This window comes from Mustela erminea, chromosome 5 (assembly GCF_009829155.1).
Source record: "Mustela erminea isolate mMusErm1 chromosome 5, mMusErm1.Pri, whole genome shotgun sequence".
NCBI classification, from domain to species: Eukaryota; Metazoa; Chordata; class Mammalia; order Carnivora; family Mustelidae; genus Mustela; species Mustela erminea.
The window spans coordinates 53060527-53079994 of record NC_045618.1 but is presented as its reverse complement, the minus strand read 5'-3'; the positions used below and the strand labels follow the sequence as shown (position 1 = coordinate 53079994).

Genomic DNA, 19468 nt, shown 5'->3' with positions numbered 1-19468 from the left:
CAGCAGGGAGCCTGCTTCCTTCTCTCTCTCTCTGCCTGCTTCTCTGCCTACCTGTGATCTCCATCTGTCAAATAAATAAATAAAATCTTTAAAAAAATATTTTGCTAAGGAGATATATGCCACAGTGTAGTGTGGCATTTGAGATGTTTGCAAGAAAGAAAAGGAGTCTTTAATACGGAAATTAGGAAGATAATATTAGACCAATATTGGATGTCCTGACTTGATTACCCAAATCATTGAATTTTTCAAAATAAAGTTGAACTGTTAGGAGTACATGGTCTAGTTCCAAACTCAAATAGGACAGATATACTTAAAAGGAAGAAAAAGGGATAAGAAGGGAAAATATGTAAGTTCGATATTCAAGGTAAATTTTAAAACTTTTGCACAGCAAAGGAAACCATCGGCAATATAAAAAAGGAAACTACTGACTGGGGAAAGATATTTGGGAGTGATATATCTAATAATGGGTTAATATCTAAAATACATAAAGAATATATATAAGTCAACACCAAAAAAATAAAAACAAACAAACAAACAATCTGAATAAAAATGGACAAAGGTCCTTCATTGATATATTTTCCAAAGGAAGCCAAACAGATGGTCAATAGACTCATGCAAAGATGCCCAATATGATAATCATTAGGGAAGTGCGAATCAACCACAATGACAAACCACAATGACATATCATCCCCCTTACATTTGTCAGAATGTCTAGAATCACAAGACAAAACACAGTGTTGGTGAGGGTGTGGAAAATAAGGAACTCTTAAGTTATGTTGGTGGGAATATAATTGGTACAGCCACAAACAGAAACAGTATGGAGATTCCTCAAAAAATTAAAATAGAATTACAGTATGATCCAGTAATTCACTGCTGGGTATTTAACCAAAGAAAATGAAAATGCTGATTTGAAAAGATATATGCACCCCTACATTTATTGAATCATTGTTAACAATAGCCAAGATATGGAAGCAACCAGTGTTCATCACTAGATGAATGGGTAAGGTATAGTGTGTATATATATATATATATATATATATATATATATATATATATATATACACATACAATGATATATTACTCAGCCATAAAAAGAATGAAATACTGCATTTGCAACAACATGGATGAGCCTAGAGGGTGTTATGTTAGGTGAAATGAGTCAGAGAAAAACAAATACCATATGACATCACGCATGTGTTAATAATATACAAATGAACAAAAAACCAAAAAGCAGAATTAGATATATAAATACAGAGAACAAACTGATGGTTGCCAGAGGTGAGGCAGTTGGGGGGACAGGAAGGTGAAGGTGAGTGGGAGATACAGGCTTTCAGTTATGGAAAGAAGAAGTCACAGGAATAAAAGTCACAGCATAAACGATATAGTCAATGATATTGTAATGGTGTTGTATGGTGACAGATGGAGTTATACTTCTGGTAAGCATGGTAGCATAATACATAAAATTTCTCAAATCACTATGCTGTACACCTGAAACTAATGTAATGTGTGTGTGAACTATACTCAAAAGTTTTCATAATAAAACAAAATATTAAAATATTTTTAAAACTGAGACATTTAAAAATATATTAAAAAGACATCAAAAAAGCCATCTTGGTCCCCAAGATGTTAAAATAGCTTTAGGTTTTCTAATTGTCTTTGGAAGTCTTTATAGATTGCACAAACTCAATATTTGTATTATTAACAAATTCAGGCTTCCTGCCTTAAACAGTCCATTAACTTCCCTCTGCTTTCACTTTAGCTACATTATATTCTCTACTTAAGAGGACAGAGGTATACCGTAATGTAATGTATGTTGGATCCCATCCTCCTTATTTTCAAAACACATTAGCGGCTTTACGTTGACAATAAAGAGGAATCTACTAGGCCTGAAAGTTCTGGTTTTCCTTTCTATAAAATCTCAGCATAGATCTTCTCCCTTTTATTCATCAATCTTCACCAAAGTCGACCTTTAATACTTAACAAACTCTCACTTTACAGTGTCTGTTTACACTAGACCTTTTGTCTGGAAGGCTCTTTTCTTTGCTCAAGTCTCTAATTCTGAAGTTTTTTTTAACTGGTTTGTATGAATGCCTCCCTTTAAAGTGGTCTTCTGCGACCACCGCCCCTAACATAGATCCTTCCCCTTGGTTACTCTCTCCAGAACAGGAACCAGGTCTGTATCTATAACCATGTATCTATATTGCTTTGGACAATGATTGGTACCTAGTAAATATTTTTTTAATGTTTCATGAATGATGAAATTCAGTGGAAAAAGCATTGAGTGAGGGGTGCCTGGTGGCTCAGTCCTTAAGCCTCTGTCTTCAGCTCAGGTCATGATCCCAGGCTTCTGGGATTAAGCCCTGCATCAGGCTCTCTGCTCAGAGGCTTCTCCCTCTTCCATTCTCCATGCTTGTATTCCCTCTCTTGCTCTCTCTCTCTCTCTCTCTCTCTTTCTCTTTCTCTCTGTTAAATAAATAAATTTTAAGAAATTAAGTGTCCATGTGATCTGGTAGAGCAAGCTACACTAAACAGTTCATGGTTTTAATTTTTAATATTTCAGCTGATATTGATTCTTTGAAAACTATTCAAGTACTCAGAGATATGTTGAAAATATTTATTTTAGGCACATTTTTACCTTCTACTAAATATGTAGTATACTGAGGCTATATAGTGAGAAAGTTACCCTCATTCAAAGCACAATTCCTCTGTGAAGACCTCATATGGTTTGACAAATATTGACAGATATTTTAATACCTATTATGATACTAAATACAGTTTTAGGGAAAAAATTGATGTTAAACACCAATTAATGTGTTGTCATACTAAATTTACCTATTTTTACATGCTGAGCCATTAAAACTATATGAAATTTTTGTAGGAATATTTATAATTAGGTGTTTTAAACATTCAATTGGTTGCTTCCTTAAATCCTGACAAGGAATTAATGAATTCATGTTTATTTATATATTGAATCTGTGTTAATGGATATTTTCCATTAAATTTTTAATAAAAGTGACATTAGTGGTTCTATGAATTTTGAGGGCAATAAATAGTATTTAACATTTTCATTGTAATTATTCCAATAAATATGTAAGACTCAAAACCCCCAAATAGCAGAGACCACAAATAATCAGTTGTTATAGACATTACTTAGGAAGTGAACCAGGAACCAAGATGCTGGCTGCTGAGTCTCTTAATGGCTGCTTTCATTTCCTGATTCCTCAGAGTATAAATAATTGGATTAAGGAGAGGAGTGATTATAGAGTAAAATACAGAAAGAAACTTATCTACAGAGTAACTACTGAATGGGAAAGCATAGATGAAGATAGTGGGACCAAAGAAAAGTGTGACCACAGTGATATGAGCAGATAGTGTGGACACTGCCTTGGAGGATGCCCTAGAGGAGTGCTGCCAGATGGTGACCAGCATGACAATATAGGATATGAGCAAGAAAATGAAGCAGACCAGGGAGAGGAGTCCACTGTTTGCAATCACCAAGAGCTCTAGGATATAGGTATCAGTGCAGGCAAGCTTGATGACCAGGGGAAGGTCACAGAAAATGCTGTCCACAACGTTGGGACCACAGAAAGGTAAACCTGCAGTGAAAACCATCTGGCTTGTGGTATGTATGAACCCAATTGCCCACGAGAGCAGCAGAAGTACGATGAGAGCCCTGTGATTCATGATGGTCTTATAGTGCAAGGGTTTACATATGGCAACATACCTATCCATGGCCATAGCTATCAGAAGAGACATCTCTCCACCCCCAAAGAAATGTACCAAAAACATCTGGGCCATGCAGCCCCATAAGGAGATGGTCTTGTGTTTTCTAAGGAAGTCTGCAATCACTTTGGGAGTTGTAGCAGAAGAAAGACACAGGTCAAAAAATGATAAATTTGCCAGAAAGAAATACATGGGGGAATGAAGATGGTTGTCAACTATTACAGAGATCACAATGAGGAGGTTTCCTACTATGATGGCTACATAGACAAGAAAGAAGATTGCAAAAAAGAGTATTTGAATTTCTTGAGAACTCGAAAGTCCGAGCAAGATGAACTCAGAAACACTTGATCTGTTGTTCAGGAGATCCATTTATCCTTTTGCATGTTTGTCAGAGGTTGCCTAGAAGAAGAAATAAACAGGGTGCCATAGGGACTCAGAAGTCAGTAAACCTGATCTTTACTTACATGCTGTCTCATATGTAGGCAAACCACCATTTTGGTAACATGATTACTTTGCAGGTATTTTGCAGGAGATATTTCATAGGACTGCATGACAGTAGAAAGTGTGGAGGGCATGGAGTCAAATAAGTGAAATGTGTGTGTTGGTTATAGGGGTAAGGTCAGTTAGACATTTGAGAAAACCTCTCCCTTCTTGTTCAGCTGCAAATCAGGCTGTATGTGAACATTTAACTTATTAGAATGATAGAAAACAGTTCTGGAAGGCATCAGCAAAGCAGATTTTTATCTTTCAGGAAGTCATTTACTGACACTTTTTTTTTTGTGACAGTCTCAGTATGCAGTAAAAAGTTTATCATATATTAGGGGCACATGGGTGGGCTCAATCACTTAAGCATCCAGCTCTTGGTTTCAGCTCAGGTCATGATATCATGAATAGATGAGCCCCTTGGAGGCTTGAGATGAATCCATGGAGACATCTTCAGATTCCTTCTCCCTCTCCCTCTGCTCATCCTCTCTCAAATAAATAAAATCTTTAAAAAAAAAAAAAAAAGATTTGCCATATCAAATATTGCTGAAGTCACATAATCTGCATTATGCTTCCTGAACTGATTATAGCCCATGAACATACTGTGGATAGAAGTTTGCATGTAGAAACACTTATAGCTGAGATTAAAGGCAATTACTGAGAAAGATTAAACTTTTTAGACTTGAATGACCAGATTGACTCTCAGAACTACATGTGCTCCTTTACATATTGCTTAACTCTTCAAGTGATTAGACATAAAGTGTATCCTATCTGTGCATGCTTATCCAGTTGTTGCAAAATTGAATTAAATATCTATTTTATCTGGTATCTGTTTTTAAGTCATATGTTTTCACATATGTAAGTGTATAGAAACATCTAAATCACTTTTGTTAAGACTAGTGAAGTTTACCATTGTAGTCTTGTTCCACTTAACTCCATTAGTGAGGGGTAAGGATATGTAAGGTGAATCACTGACATTTGTAAACATGGCTTTAAAAAATTTAAAATATGAGGGCCCCTGGGTGGCTCAGTCATTAAGCATCTGCTTTCGGCTCAGGTCATGATCTCAGGGTCCTGGGATTGAGCCCCACATCAGGCTCTCTACTCAGCGGGAAGCCTGCTTCTCCCTCTCTCACTCCCCTTGCGTGTTCCTTCTCCCACTGTATCTCTTGCTGTCTATTAAATAGATAAAATATCTCTTAAAAAATTAAAATATAATGGATTGTTTGAATAGAGTGTCATCTTGGGTTACTTAGCTTCCTTGGACCTATCCTTTCTCACAGTTATTTCCTTTAAGTTCTTTTTACCTTTAACTTTGCTGAGATGGAAGAAGTCATAGGTATTATGTTACCAACTAAAGTGGATTCTTCTAAGCTAAATGAACTTTTAAAAAATACACACATGCCAGGGAAATATGTCAGTGCTTGATGTATACAAATTCACTTTTTAAAAACCTTCCAGTTTGCCTGATTGTAGCTCTTTCGAGTCTTATTCCAGGCTTGTTGTTCATCTCCAGTCCTTCCCTTGCTTTTATGAAAGCCTAGACCCAGGACTAATGCATATTGTCAGAAAAGAAAATAGAATATAACATGGTTTTGGGGTACATTTTAACTTTTGAGTTACACAGTTCAAATTTTTAAAAATATAGTCTATCTAGATAACTGTAATAACATTTAATTATATTTTCCTTTCTATGTATAGTTACTGTCACTAGGATGCACAGTTAATGTAAATGGCTCATAATCTTCCATTATGTTTGACACCATCATTAAGAGTATATAAAAACTTCCTTCTTTCACAAGGTAATAGAACTGAAAATAAAAATGTTTGCTAGTTCTCATTCACAGATATGAATATGTACTTCTTCTTTGTGCTTTATACCCTGCCTATAAGATAGCAATCTTACTTACCTAAGCTATAGCCCCTGGACCTTCTTTCTTTGTCTGAAGAACGCAGTAAGTACATTTGCAGGTGCACATGGGTCTGGCAGAGATAGGGTCCTAGACAAGATGCTATCTCTAAATCTTTTTTTCTTAATGAGCATTTAACTATTTGGTCATTTTCAGAATGTTGCCATAGGAAAGTTGAATTTTCTCACATGTTTTTCTAATAATTCCTAAGAAGTTAATGATAGCCTCAATATTTTATGAGTGGTGACATTCTGTGATTTTCAAAGCCATGAATCAGGCACTTTATCCTTGCATTTCTATTATTTATTTCTTTTAAAATAATTTCTAAAAACAACAAAGGAACGTTTTCTATATTTCTGCTGTAATTCAAAGAATGAGATCATTCAACCTGATAAGGCTGGTCAAACAATTTGAAAATACTTAGATTTCTTTTCTCTGAGAATAATTTACTTAGTCTGGATTGCTGAATTATCTTAATTTCCAGCAATCATTGGTATGGTGTTTCTGATTTTTGTAATTTTTTTCCAGTTGTAAGAAATCAGGTATGTTCAAGGTTAATTTTTCCCTTTCAGCTTTCCCTTCAGTTATCGTTTTGGCATTTGTAATTAACACTTACGGACACATTTAAGGTTGTTAATGAAAATAATGAGATAGATTTGGTATGTAAGGTAAAGTAACAGGTCAGGATTATGTAACCTACCGGTTTTCACTCGGACTTCAGAAGTAACATCAGTATGAAATAGAGCTTAATCATCCAGTGATTTTATTTTCTGCTCTGAAATTCAAAAGACAATAGTATATCAATGTATCCCTTGGTAGAAGGCACAGAGGAGAAAACTCATTTGATTGTTTTAAATTCCTCAGAGACTGGTAGTAAATAACTAATTGGGATTTTTAAATACAGTTTTGATATGACAGAAATGAGACACCATTTTCCATTTATAAAATTGGTAATACTTTAAAGACAATAGTCAGTATTCAGGTAGGCAGTGGAAAGATAGGACTAGAGTTGAATTATGAGAAACTTGTATGACATTCATTCTTTTGTTGTAGTTTGTTTTCTACATTAAACATTGATTAATGTGATATTTAGGAAAAATAAAAATATTCTGGATAATTTTAATTCTAAATTTTAGTAAGACTGAAATTTTCACATTTAAACTCTAGCTGGAATTTATTGATAAATCACGTGAGATAGGGGCGCCTGGGTGGCTCAGTGGGTTAAAGCCTCTGCCTTCAGCTCAGATCATGATGCAGGGGTCCTGGGATGGAGCCCCACATCAGGCTCTCTCTTCAGCAGGGCTCCAGCTTCTTTCTCTCTCTGCCTGCCTCTCTGCCTACTTGTGATCTCTGTCTGTCAAATAAATAAATAAATAAATAAATAAATAAATAAATAAATATCTTAAAAAACTAATGTGAGATCATTTCTCATCTTTGCAATTAAATAACCATTCAACTAAGAATTTGTTTTGCTTTCCTTATAACATTTTGAGTTTATTATGCTATTTTGTATAGACTTTTATTATTTATTTGACACAGAGAGAGAGATCACAAGTAGGTAGGGAGGTAGGCAGAGAGAGAGGGGGAAGCAGGCTCCCCGCCAAGCAGAGAGCCTGATGCGGGGCTTGGTCCCAGGACCCTGAGATCATGACCTGAGCCAAAAGCAGAGGCTTTAACCCACTGAGCCACCCAGGCGCCCCTTATCATGCTTTCTTTATAAACTTTTGAATTTGTTACACTTTCTTTATAAGCTTTTAAATTTGCCAAGAGATCAGGTTCTTCTTCAGGTATGCTCATTTACTGTTTTGTTTTCCCTGATAATTTTTGAGGAGGTACTATGTATTTTACTACTCATTATGTTAACAGCATATTTAATGTATGGAAGGGCAAGTCTGCTCTCACTGCTTTATTCATTCACAGTTTTCTTGGCTAGCTTCATATCTTTTAATTCTAAATAAAATAAACTTATTTTCTAAAGTTAAAACAAGTTCCAATGATATTTTGATAACACAGTATTAAACTTTTAAGAAAGATAGAAAAAATGAACAGAATTACAAGATTGAGTCTTTCCTCAAGAAAGATTTTAATTCTGCCCCTTTCATGACACAATAAAATTTTTTCATCTTCATTATCAACTTTTTTTGTTAAATTTAATTTTGTGTATGTCCTACTTTGATGCTGTATGATCTTTTCTATAAGATAATTGATTTTAATTGCTATCGTTTCCTTTATATTTTATTTTATTTTATTTTAAAGATTTTATTTATTTATTTGACACAGAGAGAGAGATTATAAATAGGCAGAGAGGCAGGCAGAGAGAGGGGGAAGCAGGCTCCCTGCTGAGCAGAGAGCCCGATGTGGGACTCCATCCCAGGACCCTGAGATCATGACCTGAGCTGAAGGCCCACTGAGCCACCCAGGCACCCCTGTCTCCTTTTTTAAAAATATTTAAGTTGTAAATGATATCATTGTAGAAATCTCAGTTGTAAATTTTTCCCAGTTAATTGTCTTCTTTTTGGGGGGTTACTAATAAATGATCTATAAACATTAATAATATTTTTTCTAATATATTTCTTGTGCCTTATTTCATTAACTAGAGTTGTAGAGCAATATTAAACTAACAGTGATTATAACTGGCTATGGCAGTTTCCCAACCATGACCCCTCTTTCTTGAAAGAAAAAAAAAAAAAAGGCAGATTTTTTGGGGATCAGATGTCCACACTCCCATGGAGTATCCATCCGTGTCCAAAAAGCTGCATCTCACTAGCCTGAGCCAATCAATTTTTCATTTTCCTCACCAGTGACTAGTTTAGCCATGAGGTTCAACTGTGTAGCAGAGACTGCAGAGTAACCTTCTCCCATTCTTCATTGGTAACTGACACCTGAATGCATTAAATGACATCGTACAGCCTTCTTTGCAAGTAAAAGTGGTCAATAACATAAAAGTAAATAGTATTATCAGGAGGCTACTTGGTAAAAATTCTGTGTAGGGGCTGACTTCTGGAAGAGTTGATGCCCTTTGTTTCTCCCCACCTCCATATTTTCTCAGGTCTAATTGGGAAACGTTAGTTTTATACTAATGTTAAGTCCTGTAAATATTTATAGGCAAACACTTTCTGTTAAACATGGTATATATATAAATAGAAGGAGTATAATTATTCTAGTGACAAGAAAGTTGAAATGCTAGCAGCAAATGTTCAAGGAAATGAAAGATGAATGTCAACTGGAAGCTACCCCCAGATCTAAGCTGGAAGGACAAGAGAAGACATCCCAAGGATGTGGCCATATGTTCTATTTTCTTCTTCTCCTTTAACAAGTCTCCATAAACATAGAGGCTTCATTCAACTCACATTTATTATCTCGTATCTGTGTAGGTCCAAAATCTAACATTGGTCTCACTGTGATACAATCAGGTGGTTGGCAGGACAGTATTCCTTACTGGAAGCTTTGAGAGAGGAACTGCTCCCAGGCTCATGTTGGCTATGGGCCAAATTTCATTCCAGGTTGTTGTAGAATAACATCTCTATTTCCTTGCTGATATTTAGTCTGGGGTTATTCTTGCATTGCCTGTATTTATTGGTCATGTCTTCTTCCTCTTCAAAGCCAGAAACAGTACATTGAAGCCTCCTCAAGTCTCATCCTTCCTGTATTCCTTTTGCTTTCTCTGAATCCCTGAAAGGTTCAATGCTTTTAAATACTCATGCATTAGATTAGTCCACCCAGATTATCCAGGTTAATCTCCTCGTCTGAAGGTTTATAAACAATCATATCTGCAAAGGTCTTTTTGCATGTAAGATAACATATTCACAAGTTTCCTGATAAGGGTGTTGGCTTCTTTGGGAGACCATTATTCTGGTTATAACAGCTACAATGCAAAAGTCAGAAGTGTTGTGGCTCATTTCAGTAGGAGAGCTAGAGCCATGGAAGTGTGGCTAAGTTTCAGAGTGAGCCACAGAAGTGCTGCAGATGTCTGGGCTAAGGCAGTGTGAATGTGTTTGTGTGTGTGATTGTATTCTTTGTTGTCCTTTCCTCCTACTTCATGTTAATCTAACAGTGATACTCATTTGTAAGCATCTGGAGGTCAAGTGACTTAGAGTCCTTCAAATGAATTCTTCATGGATTAGGTAGCCTATGATACAGAGCATATTTTTAGAAATGAAAAGAATGGATTGAAAGGAAAATGGACAATCTGAGGGTTTTGAAGGGGCGGGGGGGTGGAAGGTTGGGGGAACCAGGTGGTCGGTATTGGAGAGGGCACGGATTGCATGGAGCACTGGGTGTGGTGCAAAAACAATGAATACTGTTACACTGAAAATAAATTTTAAAAATTTTAAAAAAAGGAAAATGGACATATGATGGCATACATTGTTTTATTATTCAGTCTTTCTGGAATACAAGTGTGGTGTGTGGAATTTCTACAGGCATTTTATGACAAATCGTTTAAAAAAGAGCATACACACAGGAGGTTTTTGAGTCTCTGGTGATACTGTGGTACTACTATACCAACATTGGACTAAGATACTATGATTTGTTTCACACTAGAAAATAACCCTCTATCTAACTTAACCATAACACTGTAATCATGGTTGATTACTAGCAGACCAGCAATGAGACAGAATGAGCACAAAAACCTCATTCTTTGAAGTGATAGGGTCCTGCCACATTTGTAAAGTATGCTGAGACATCAGCTTAAAAGTTAAAGTATTGCATCTTATACTTCATTCACTATACCACTAAGAAGAAAACAATGTCTGGTAGTTCTCTCCAGGTTCTAGAGGCTGTATATTCTAATGTGTAAATATTACTGACACGAGGGTTCTAGTTTTTATGAACATAGTTCTGGAAAGGCATGTTAGTAGATACAGTAGAGAGTGAAAAGAGCCTTACTACTTAGGGCCATATGTCTGGGTAACTCCTACAGTATTAAAATCATATTGTCTTTATCAATCAAACCAAAAGAAAGCAGAAAATGTGAAACAATAGAAAGAAATATAAAACATTTGATAAGAAAACAGATTTTAATGCAATCATATCAATATTCCTATTACATGTTCCTCATTTTACAGGACCACTGTCATGCATTTACACACACACATATATAGACATATATGTGTATATAGAGATATGTATGACAGTAATCCTGTAAAATAAGCAACATCCATACATATACATACATACATGTATATGTATGTGTGTGTGTGTGTGTGTAACAAGACATCATAGTATTTTTTGTACTCAGTATTTAATGCATACTTATTTATGTATATCAATGTATTTGACAAGCTCCTACATTCTCTTTGTGTTCTAGAAATGTACCAGTTTATAAGATCTTTGTACTCTTATACTGGTCATCCTCTTTTTCTAGAATTTTCTGTCCACATGTAATTCCAGGGGTGTGTCTTTCAAGTTGACTGGATATCAGCTAACCACTGCTCTAAAGACCTTGCTTAACAACCCAAAGCAAAGCAACTAGCATCTCCCAGTCAAACTCTATCATAACACTATTTTTTATTTTCTTCAGAGCACTATCTCTTTTGGATATTATAGCTTATTTTGAATTTAATAGTTTAAACTGTGTTTATCTACCTGAATATAACCCTAGGAGACCTGGAATCTTTCTGCCTTATTCACATAGCTAGAACAGTGCCTGAAAATTGCAAGTACTTAATAAATACAGTATTAGCTAAAATGACTGAATGATTCAGTGCATTAATGTATAAGTGATTTAATCAATTCCAGCTGGATTTTCTCTTTTGTTGTTTGTCCCATTCTTCTATTTCATTCAGCAAACCATGTGATGACTCAACAACCTTCTCACGGAAGCTTTCACTTCCCTGTTGTGCAAACTATAAATCACAGGGTTCATCAAAGGAAAGATGACCAAGTGAAAGAGAGAAACCACTTGGTCAGCTGGGAAGGCTCTGAATAGGCAAGTATAGATGAAGATGGCAGGTCCAAACATCAAAAACACAATGATAATGTGTGTGGAAAGAGCCTTATTCTTCCCTTCAGGGCAATGTCCCTGTGCATGGCAGAGGATGACTGCATAGGAGGCCAGAAGTCCCAGGATATACAGAAGGGTGAGCTGGCCACTGCTGGATAACATCAGGAGCTCCACCACAAAAGTGTCTGTGCAGGCCAGTTTGATGACCTGTGACACATCACAGAAGAAGTTATTCAGCTTGTTTGGACCACAAGGCAAGCAGAGAATAGGGCTACTTGTACTGGAATGAGTGAAGCCCCCAAGCCACAGAGCCAACAGCAAGGCATAGCAGACTCTAGGGTTCATGACCATGGAATAGTGCAAAGGATGACAGGTGGTGTCATGGTGAAAGGCCATCACAAGAAAGAACATCTCCCCTGTCCACAGAAAGTGCAAGAAAAAGGGCTGGGTGATGCAGCCTCTGTAGGAGATTGTTTTCTTCTCAGAGAGGAAGTCCACCAGCATCCTCAGAGCCACAATGAAGGAATAGGATGCATCAAGGAAAGCCAAATTGCCCAGAAAGGAAGTAGAATGGGGCTGTGAGGCCAGGGTCTGATCTGATGGTGATAATCATCAGATTATTTCCAGGAAGGATGATGAGTTAGAAAACTAAGACTAACACGAAGACTAGGAGTTGAGCATGTTGAGACTGGGTTAGACTGAGGAGGATGAATTCTGTCACCATCGTGCTGTTCTCCCTCTCCATCTCTCCTCTGTCTGTAGGATAACAAAGTATTATCTGTTATAACCACCTTTTCATCTTTTCCATAGCTCTTCTCCAGGTAAATACATTTACCACATCCAACACTTGTGTAGCTGAAAAAAATGCATGTCCCATAAGTGCCTTGTGTTTTGAGTTGACCCTTCTACCCTCATTTCTTGACCCATCCCTAAGATTTTTTTTTTCATAATCATACTCTCATTCCCATTTAACCGTGTGCTTCTATATAATTACGCTCTTCTAGGACTCTGGGCTACTTTGCTTGAAGAATAGTGGAAATTTCCTGATGAAAACAGAACTTAACCATTATTAAATTTGTTAGGTGTGTTGTTTTCTCAGTTAGCTGTGGTGCCTTGTCTCTAATGTTTAGGTTTGTTGCTGGGTTTTGTCGCTTTTCTTCATTTCCATAGAGCAAAGTACTTTTGCAAGTGCTTCTTTCTTTGGCTTCTCTAGAATCCCTAGTTCTTGATTGTTATCTCTAAATCTTGTTTTCTAGATGTGTGCCTTATTTGTTCCTATCACATAGTTCTGCTTTGGTTCCCTTGTGCACCTTTGTTCCAAACTGGTTTAGGGTCTTTAACAAAAATCCTGTATTCTCCTCACATAGAGGTATCCCCCTAGGTACACACTTGGTTGGGTCCCAATCCTGAATCTGCTGTACACTCTGTTCTTAAACACTAATGAATACTAATATACTTTTATTTGTTTGTCATGTATCCATAACCTACTTTTCCCTTAGATCTCAGAATGATAGCCAGATGATATCCTGCCCACAAATATTTCCATGTAAAACTTATCAGAATATATAAAATATTTTAAATATCTTGACTAATCAAAGCATGGTTGAGCTGAAATTGGTCATGTAGAACATACAGTTTGACATACTCATTTGACAGATGAGAAAAATAAAGCAATTGCATTTCAGATTCTTAGTTTTGAAATGAGATTTTTTAAATTATCATTCACAAGTGGTAAGAAAAATAAGAGGTGTGTATTCTTCATTTTAAACTAATGAAGATGTTAATAATCGGTATCCATCCATTGGTGTAATTTTATTTAGATCCTTAAATGGTCATAATATTGCTTGCATAAATATTTCCCCTTTTCAGGTTGTAATCTGGTCTAAGGAAGAATTCTACTTAGAATTATATTTGTGGTTATGTTATTGTACATTACTATATTGCTATATATGTATTTGTATATTCTTATAATTTAGAGACATTTTATAAGTAAATACTCATATTGTGATACTTGTTCATGTTTGACTATTGGCATGAATTATTTAAAACATGAAAGATTGCTTTTTGTAATGCAGTACTGTAATGGATCATATAACTACATTTCTCTTGATTTTGAATTACATGTAATAGTAATTTTCTTTAAAGGACTATGGATATAATGGAATACAGTTTGACAGTAAAAAGGAATGACATATTGTGACATGCTACAAGATGTTTGAACTCAAAACATTATTCTATGTGAAAGGAGCCAGTCACAAAGGACCATATCCTGTACAATTCAGTTTATGAAAATCTGCAGATAGGGGTGCCTGGGTAGCTCAGTGGGTTAAGCCTCTGCCTTGGGCTCAGGTCATGATCTGAGAGTTCTGGGATTAAGCCCTGCCCTCGGGCTCTCTGCTCAGCTCAGCAGGGAGCCTGCTTCCTCCTCTCTCTCTCTCTACCTCCCTTTCTGCCTGCTTGTGATCTCTGTCTGTCAAATAAATACATAAAATCTTAAAAAGAAAGAAAGAAAGAAAGAAAATCTGCAGAAAGGCAAATTGATAGAGATGGGAAATAGAAGAGTGAGTGCCTAGGGCAGTAGGTGGAATGGGGAATGACTATAATATGAGTTTTCTTTTTGGGGTATATGAAAATGCTTTAAAATTTATCATGGTAATGTTTATCTATCCTTTAACATACACTTAAAACCCTTGAACTATATATTTAAAATGGTAAATTTTATATTTTGATTATATTTCAATAAATATTTTTTAAAAATTTATTTATTAGAGAGAGATAGAGCAAGGGGAGGGGCAAAGGGAGAGGGAGAATCTCCAGCAGACTCTGTGCTGAGTTTGGAGTGATATGTGTGGCTTCTTACAACACTGAGATCATGGCCTGAGCCGAAATCAAGAGTTAGATGCTTAACAGACTGAGCCATTCAGGACCCCGAATTTTTTTTAAGTGCCATTAAAAGTGATATGGAAGGGGGTAACTGGGTGGCTGAGTTGGTTAAGCTTATGACTCTTGATTTCAGCTCAGATCATAATATCAGGGTCTTGGGATTAAGCCTTAGGTTGGGCTCCCTGCTCAGTAGGGAGTCTGCTTGTCTTGCTCTCCGTCTGCTCCCCTCCTTGCTCACACTCTCTTTCTCTCTCTCTCTCTATCCCATTCGTAACTAAACCTCAAAAGTGACATGGTACAGCCACTCTGGAAAATGGTATGTAGGTCCCTCAAGAAGATAAAAATAGAGCTACACTAAAACCCAGCAATGCACTACTAGGTATTTACCCTAAAGATACAAATGTAGTGATCTGAAGGGGAACCTCCACCCCAGTGTTCATAGCAGTGATGTCCACAGTAGCCAAACTGTGGAAGGAGTTGGAATGTCCATGGACAGATGAATGGGTGAAGAAGATGTGGCATATATAGACAATGGAATATTATTCAGCCATCAAAAAGGAGGAATACTGATCATTTACATTTACATGGATGGAACTGGAGGTTCCTTTTCTGAGCAAAATAAGTCAGTCAGAGAAAGACAATTATATGGCTTCTCTCATATATAGAACATCAGACACAGGACAGAGGATCAGAGGGTAGTGGAGGGAAAACTGAAGGAGAAGTCATCAGAGGGAGACAAACCATGAGAGACTTTTAACTCTAATAAACAGTAAGGCTTGCTGGAGGGGAAATGGGAGGGGGAGTGGAGTAATTGGGTGATGGGCATTAAGGAGGGCAAATGATGTGATGAGCACTGGATTTTATATGTAACTGATAAATTATTGAACACTATATCTGAAACTAATGTACTATATATTGGCTAATTGAATTAAATAAAGAAAAAAAAGTGATGTGGAAAACTGGAGAAAGAACACTTCCAGGTAGACATTTGGCAGAAATTTTTAATAGCATTCCTAGGAGGAGAAGGTAGGAAGAGGAAAAAAAAAAAAAAAAAAGGGAAGACTAAAGAAAAACCAATCTTAAAAAGTCTATTAGGAAACTCATGGGAAATTTAGGCAATATGCTGGTGTTTTAGGGAACACTTATCAGGAAATATCAGAACATATGTTCTGGGGCACCTGGGTGGCTCAGTGGGTTAAGCCTCTGCCTTCTGCTCAGGTCATGATCTCAGGGTCCTGGGATAGAGCCCCATTTCAGGCCCTCTGCTCAGCGGAGAGCCTACTTCCCCCTCTATCTCTGCCTGCTTCTCTGCCTACCTATGGTCTCTCTTTCTGTCAAATAAATAACATCTTAAAAAAAAAAAAAAAAAGAACATATGTTCTATGTGATTAATAACATTTGTATCTAGCACCCAAATGTTATGCAAAAGGAATTTATAACACAAGGGCACATATTTGTGCATGGGGATACTTATTCACATATATGTAAACACACAGATAGTAAGTCTAAGCAAGTTGAAATAGGAAAAAAATAGTCTTGGATGTCCTTCAGGTTAGCTTAGGAGTTTCTTTCTGTCTTTTATCCACCCACATACCTATTGGCCTCTGCATTTCTTTCTTACTCTCCCTATAGAAACCTGCTCTTAGGAAAGTGTCTGTAGCTCCTTCTGCCTAATTTTAGGTTTCGTGCTTTTTGAGTGCTCACTTACAGTTACTTCATGCTTCTCCCAGTTGACAATTGTAAGCCTCAGGGAGCACTCTGAAAGTTATAGTCTCCTACTCTTTCTCTGCTTTTATTTTTCTGGATCTACCTCTATTCCCTGTTAGTAACAGATGGAATTGCATACCATTCTTTAATCTACTTTCTTCTGTTCTCATTTATATACCTTCTATTCCTGTGCTTCTCAAATTGTGCTCCTCACAGAGACTGAGAACAGACATGCATCAGAGGAACATTACTCTGCATAAAATGAATTCCTGGGGAAAAGAAGCCCAGAACAGTGACTCTCACAGAGACCAGCATTTTGCTCTTGTCAGGACAAAGAAGTATTGTCAGTGTAGGCCCAGATAGAGACCTGAATGTTTTCATCATCCCTAACCTTCCATGTTATGTCAACTGGTGGAAAAACACATGGGTATTGAGGATGTGCAGGTGGAGAGGGGGCTCATATCCTCCCCTCTTTCTCAGAGAGCAGACATAGTATCCACAGCCCATGCTGAGGATGCCTGGATTCCAGCTGCCATCAGATCAGCTCCTGGAACCAGGTGTTTAGAGACTGATCACCTTCCTAGCTTCATTTCCTCTTGCTTCTTTTTTATTTTTCCCATTTGTCCATTCTCTTCCTGCTAGTTCTGTTTTATACACTCATTTTCTCAGTTACTTTTTACATTTGACTTATCTTTTATTCCTTTATTTCCCTTGACTGACTTATTTAAGCTTCTCTCCACCAACCTTTTGCTTTTCCTTCCTGATTGCTCTCTTTGTCATTCCCTTTCTCTCATTTGTCCACATTCTTTGAGTGTGAATTCATTTTCACTCTGTTTTGGGCATGTATTCTATCATTGTATTCAGTGCTTGTCTTTCCATTAATTCTGAAACAATAGATTGTTTTTCTCCAAGATGAGGGAGCACAGTATGTGCTTCCTAGGTGTTCCATTCTAATGGATTTCTTTAAAATTCAATTAGCCAATTTATAGTGCATCATTAATTTCAGCTATAGAGTTCAGTAATTCATCAGTTCTGTATAACACCCAGTGCCGATGGATTCTTCTACAGATTGGAAAGCATGGCTTGCTCTTCACTGGTAAGAATTTGTCCTGAACATTATCTTTTTGAAATTTACTTAGTCTCACTCATTCATTAGTTAATTCACATTCTCAAATATTTTGTTTAACTCATATGATAAAAATAAAGTGACTTATCTTTGTGCTGTAAAGTAAATCTTAAAACCACCCCTCATGACATGGATCTATTTAATGAAATTTTGTAAATAAGTGTTGTTTCTGATATGATGTTGATTCTCCTGTTTTAATTATTAAAATACATTCTTACCCATTACTATGAGTTTTGACAAATGTAGGTTAAGCTGAAGAACATAAAAAATATTTAATTGATACTACAGTTGATATCATACACAACTTTATTCACTTACACAAATTTCACCCAGACAACTAGTTATCAATTCAGTGGGATAACTAAATTGGATGATGGGAACCTCTATTGTCCTTTAATATTTTACAGTTTTGGATAGTATCATGAATGGTACAGGAGGAACCCTTCTTTGGGAATTATTCCATCTTACTGAAGTCACTAGCTCTGCAATTTGGTAACCGTATAATCTTAGGCAAGTCATTTAGTCTTTTAAAATGTGAATTTTTTAAAACTATAAATAATAATATATCTGCTCTCTCTACTGTACAAACTGAATATAAAGATCAAATGAGACAATATCCAAGATGCATCTATGCAAACTAACCTAAGAAAGCCCTTAGTAATTAGACAAATTCTAGTAAAAAATGCTAAGTGGATCTACTGTCAGGAGATTTATTTTATTTTTATTTATTTATTTTTTTTCTCACTGTGCTGGGGTTAATCCCAGAGATGGTGACTGTTTCAATCTGAGTCACTTCAGGGTAAATATTTGTGTTGTTTCAAGGAAGGCTGTAGTTTTCTAACCTAATTCAGCTAGGTTTTGTGAAACAAATTTTTCCTGTTTTAAGATCTTTAACTCAGGGCATTATGTTAATGCATGCTGGGACCATATGCAGGAGAAGAAACTCATGCCAGCTGAGTGTGGAAACCAAGACGTTTGCACGCTTGTGAAGTCCATGAAATCTGTCTCTGGACTTGACCTGCCATTTGTGACTTGTGACTCCTGATTTTCTTCTCCCCTTATCTCTGATTTACCATGGAAGAAAATTTAGTCATTTGAATGATATGCAAAGGTAAATTCAAATGTGGAATCTCCCTAAGCAATTGACATTTTTAATTTTTTGTAATAATGCATTTAAAGACTTTAGTCCCCTTAATATAATACTATTCATGAGGAGTGCTGGTGGGAGGTATATTTTAGAGATAAGGTAGAAAGGGCTGTCTGAATTTAGATTAATCTTTCTTTTTCTGCAGATTAATTCTTTTCTGGTGCATTCTAAGGCAGCAGGTGTCCCAGACAGATAGTATGATTTTTTTTTTCCTATTCTCCCTCTCAGTTTCTCTTTTTTGATTTGTTTTCAATTTTTATTTAATCGCTTCCAAGTTCATATTTTTGTTATATTTTTAAAATTATAAACTCTCATTATATTAAATTTAGAAAAAGCAACATGTTTTTCTTATACATGTATACATTCTTATATGAGTTACTAACATGCTTTTAAAAGTCTAAGAAAGTTTACCCAGAATCTTTCAGCTGCTTTAGAGAAATGTGTGCAAAAGTTTACAAGTTTCATGTATTTACCTTTATTAATAAGAAAAAGAATATAATGATTTATACATATTGGTTAGACTGAGTCTATAGGTTCAAAACTAA

The 19468-nt window shown here is 36.2% G+C and overlaps 1 protein-coding gene and 1 pseudogene across 1 annotated transcript; both read right to left on the bottom strand.

Annotated features, from left to right (window-relative positions):
- Positions 1 to 3150: 3150 nt before the first annotated feature.
- LOC116590112 (olfactory receptor 4K13-like) lies at positions 3151 to 4092 on the bottom strand. The gene has a single exon (XM_032341769.1). The coding sequence runs from the start codon at positions 4090 to 4092 to the stop codon at positions 3151 to 3153; it is 942 nt and encodes a 313-aa protein (XP_032197660.1).
- A 7806-nt stretch (positions 4093 to 11898) lies between these two features.
- LOC116589950 lies at positions 11899 to 12805 on the bottom strand (annotated as a pseudogene).
- Between the last annotated feature and the right edge of the window lie 6663 nt (positions 12806 to 19468).

What these genes read in the sequence shown, in the direction of transcription:
- LOC116590112 (XM_032341769.1), bottom strand. Translation starts at nt 4,092, where the DNA reads ATGGATCTCCTGAACAACAGATCAAGTGTTTCTGAGTTCATCTTGCTC.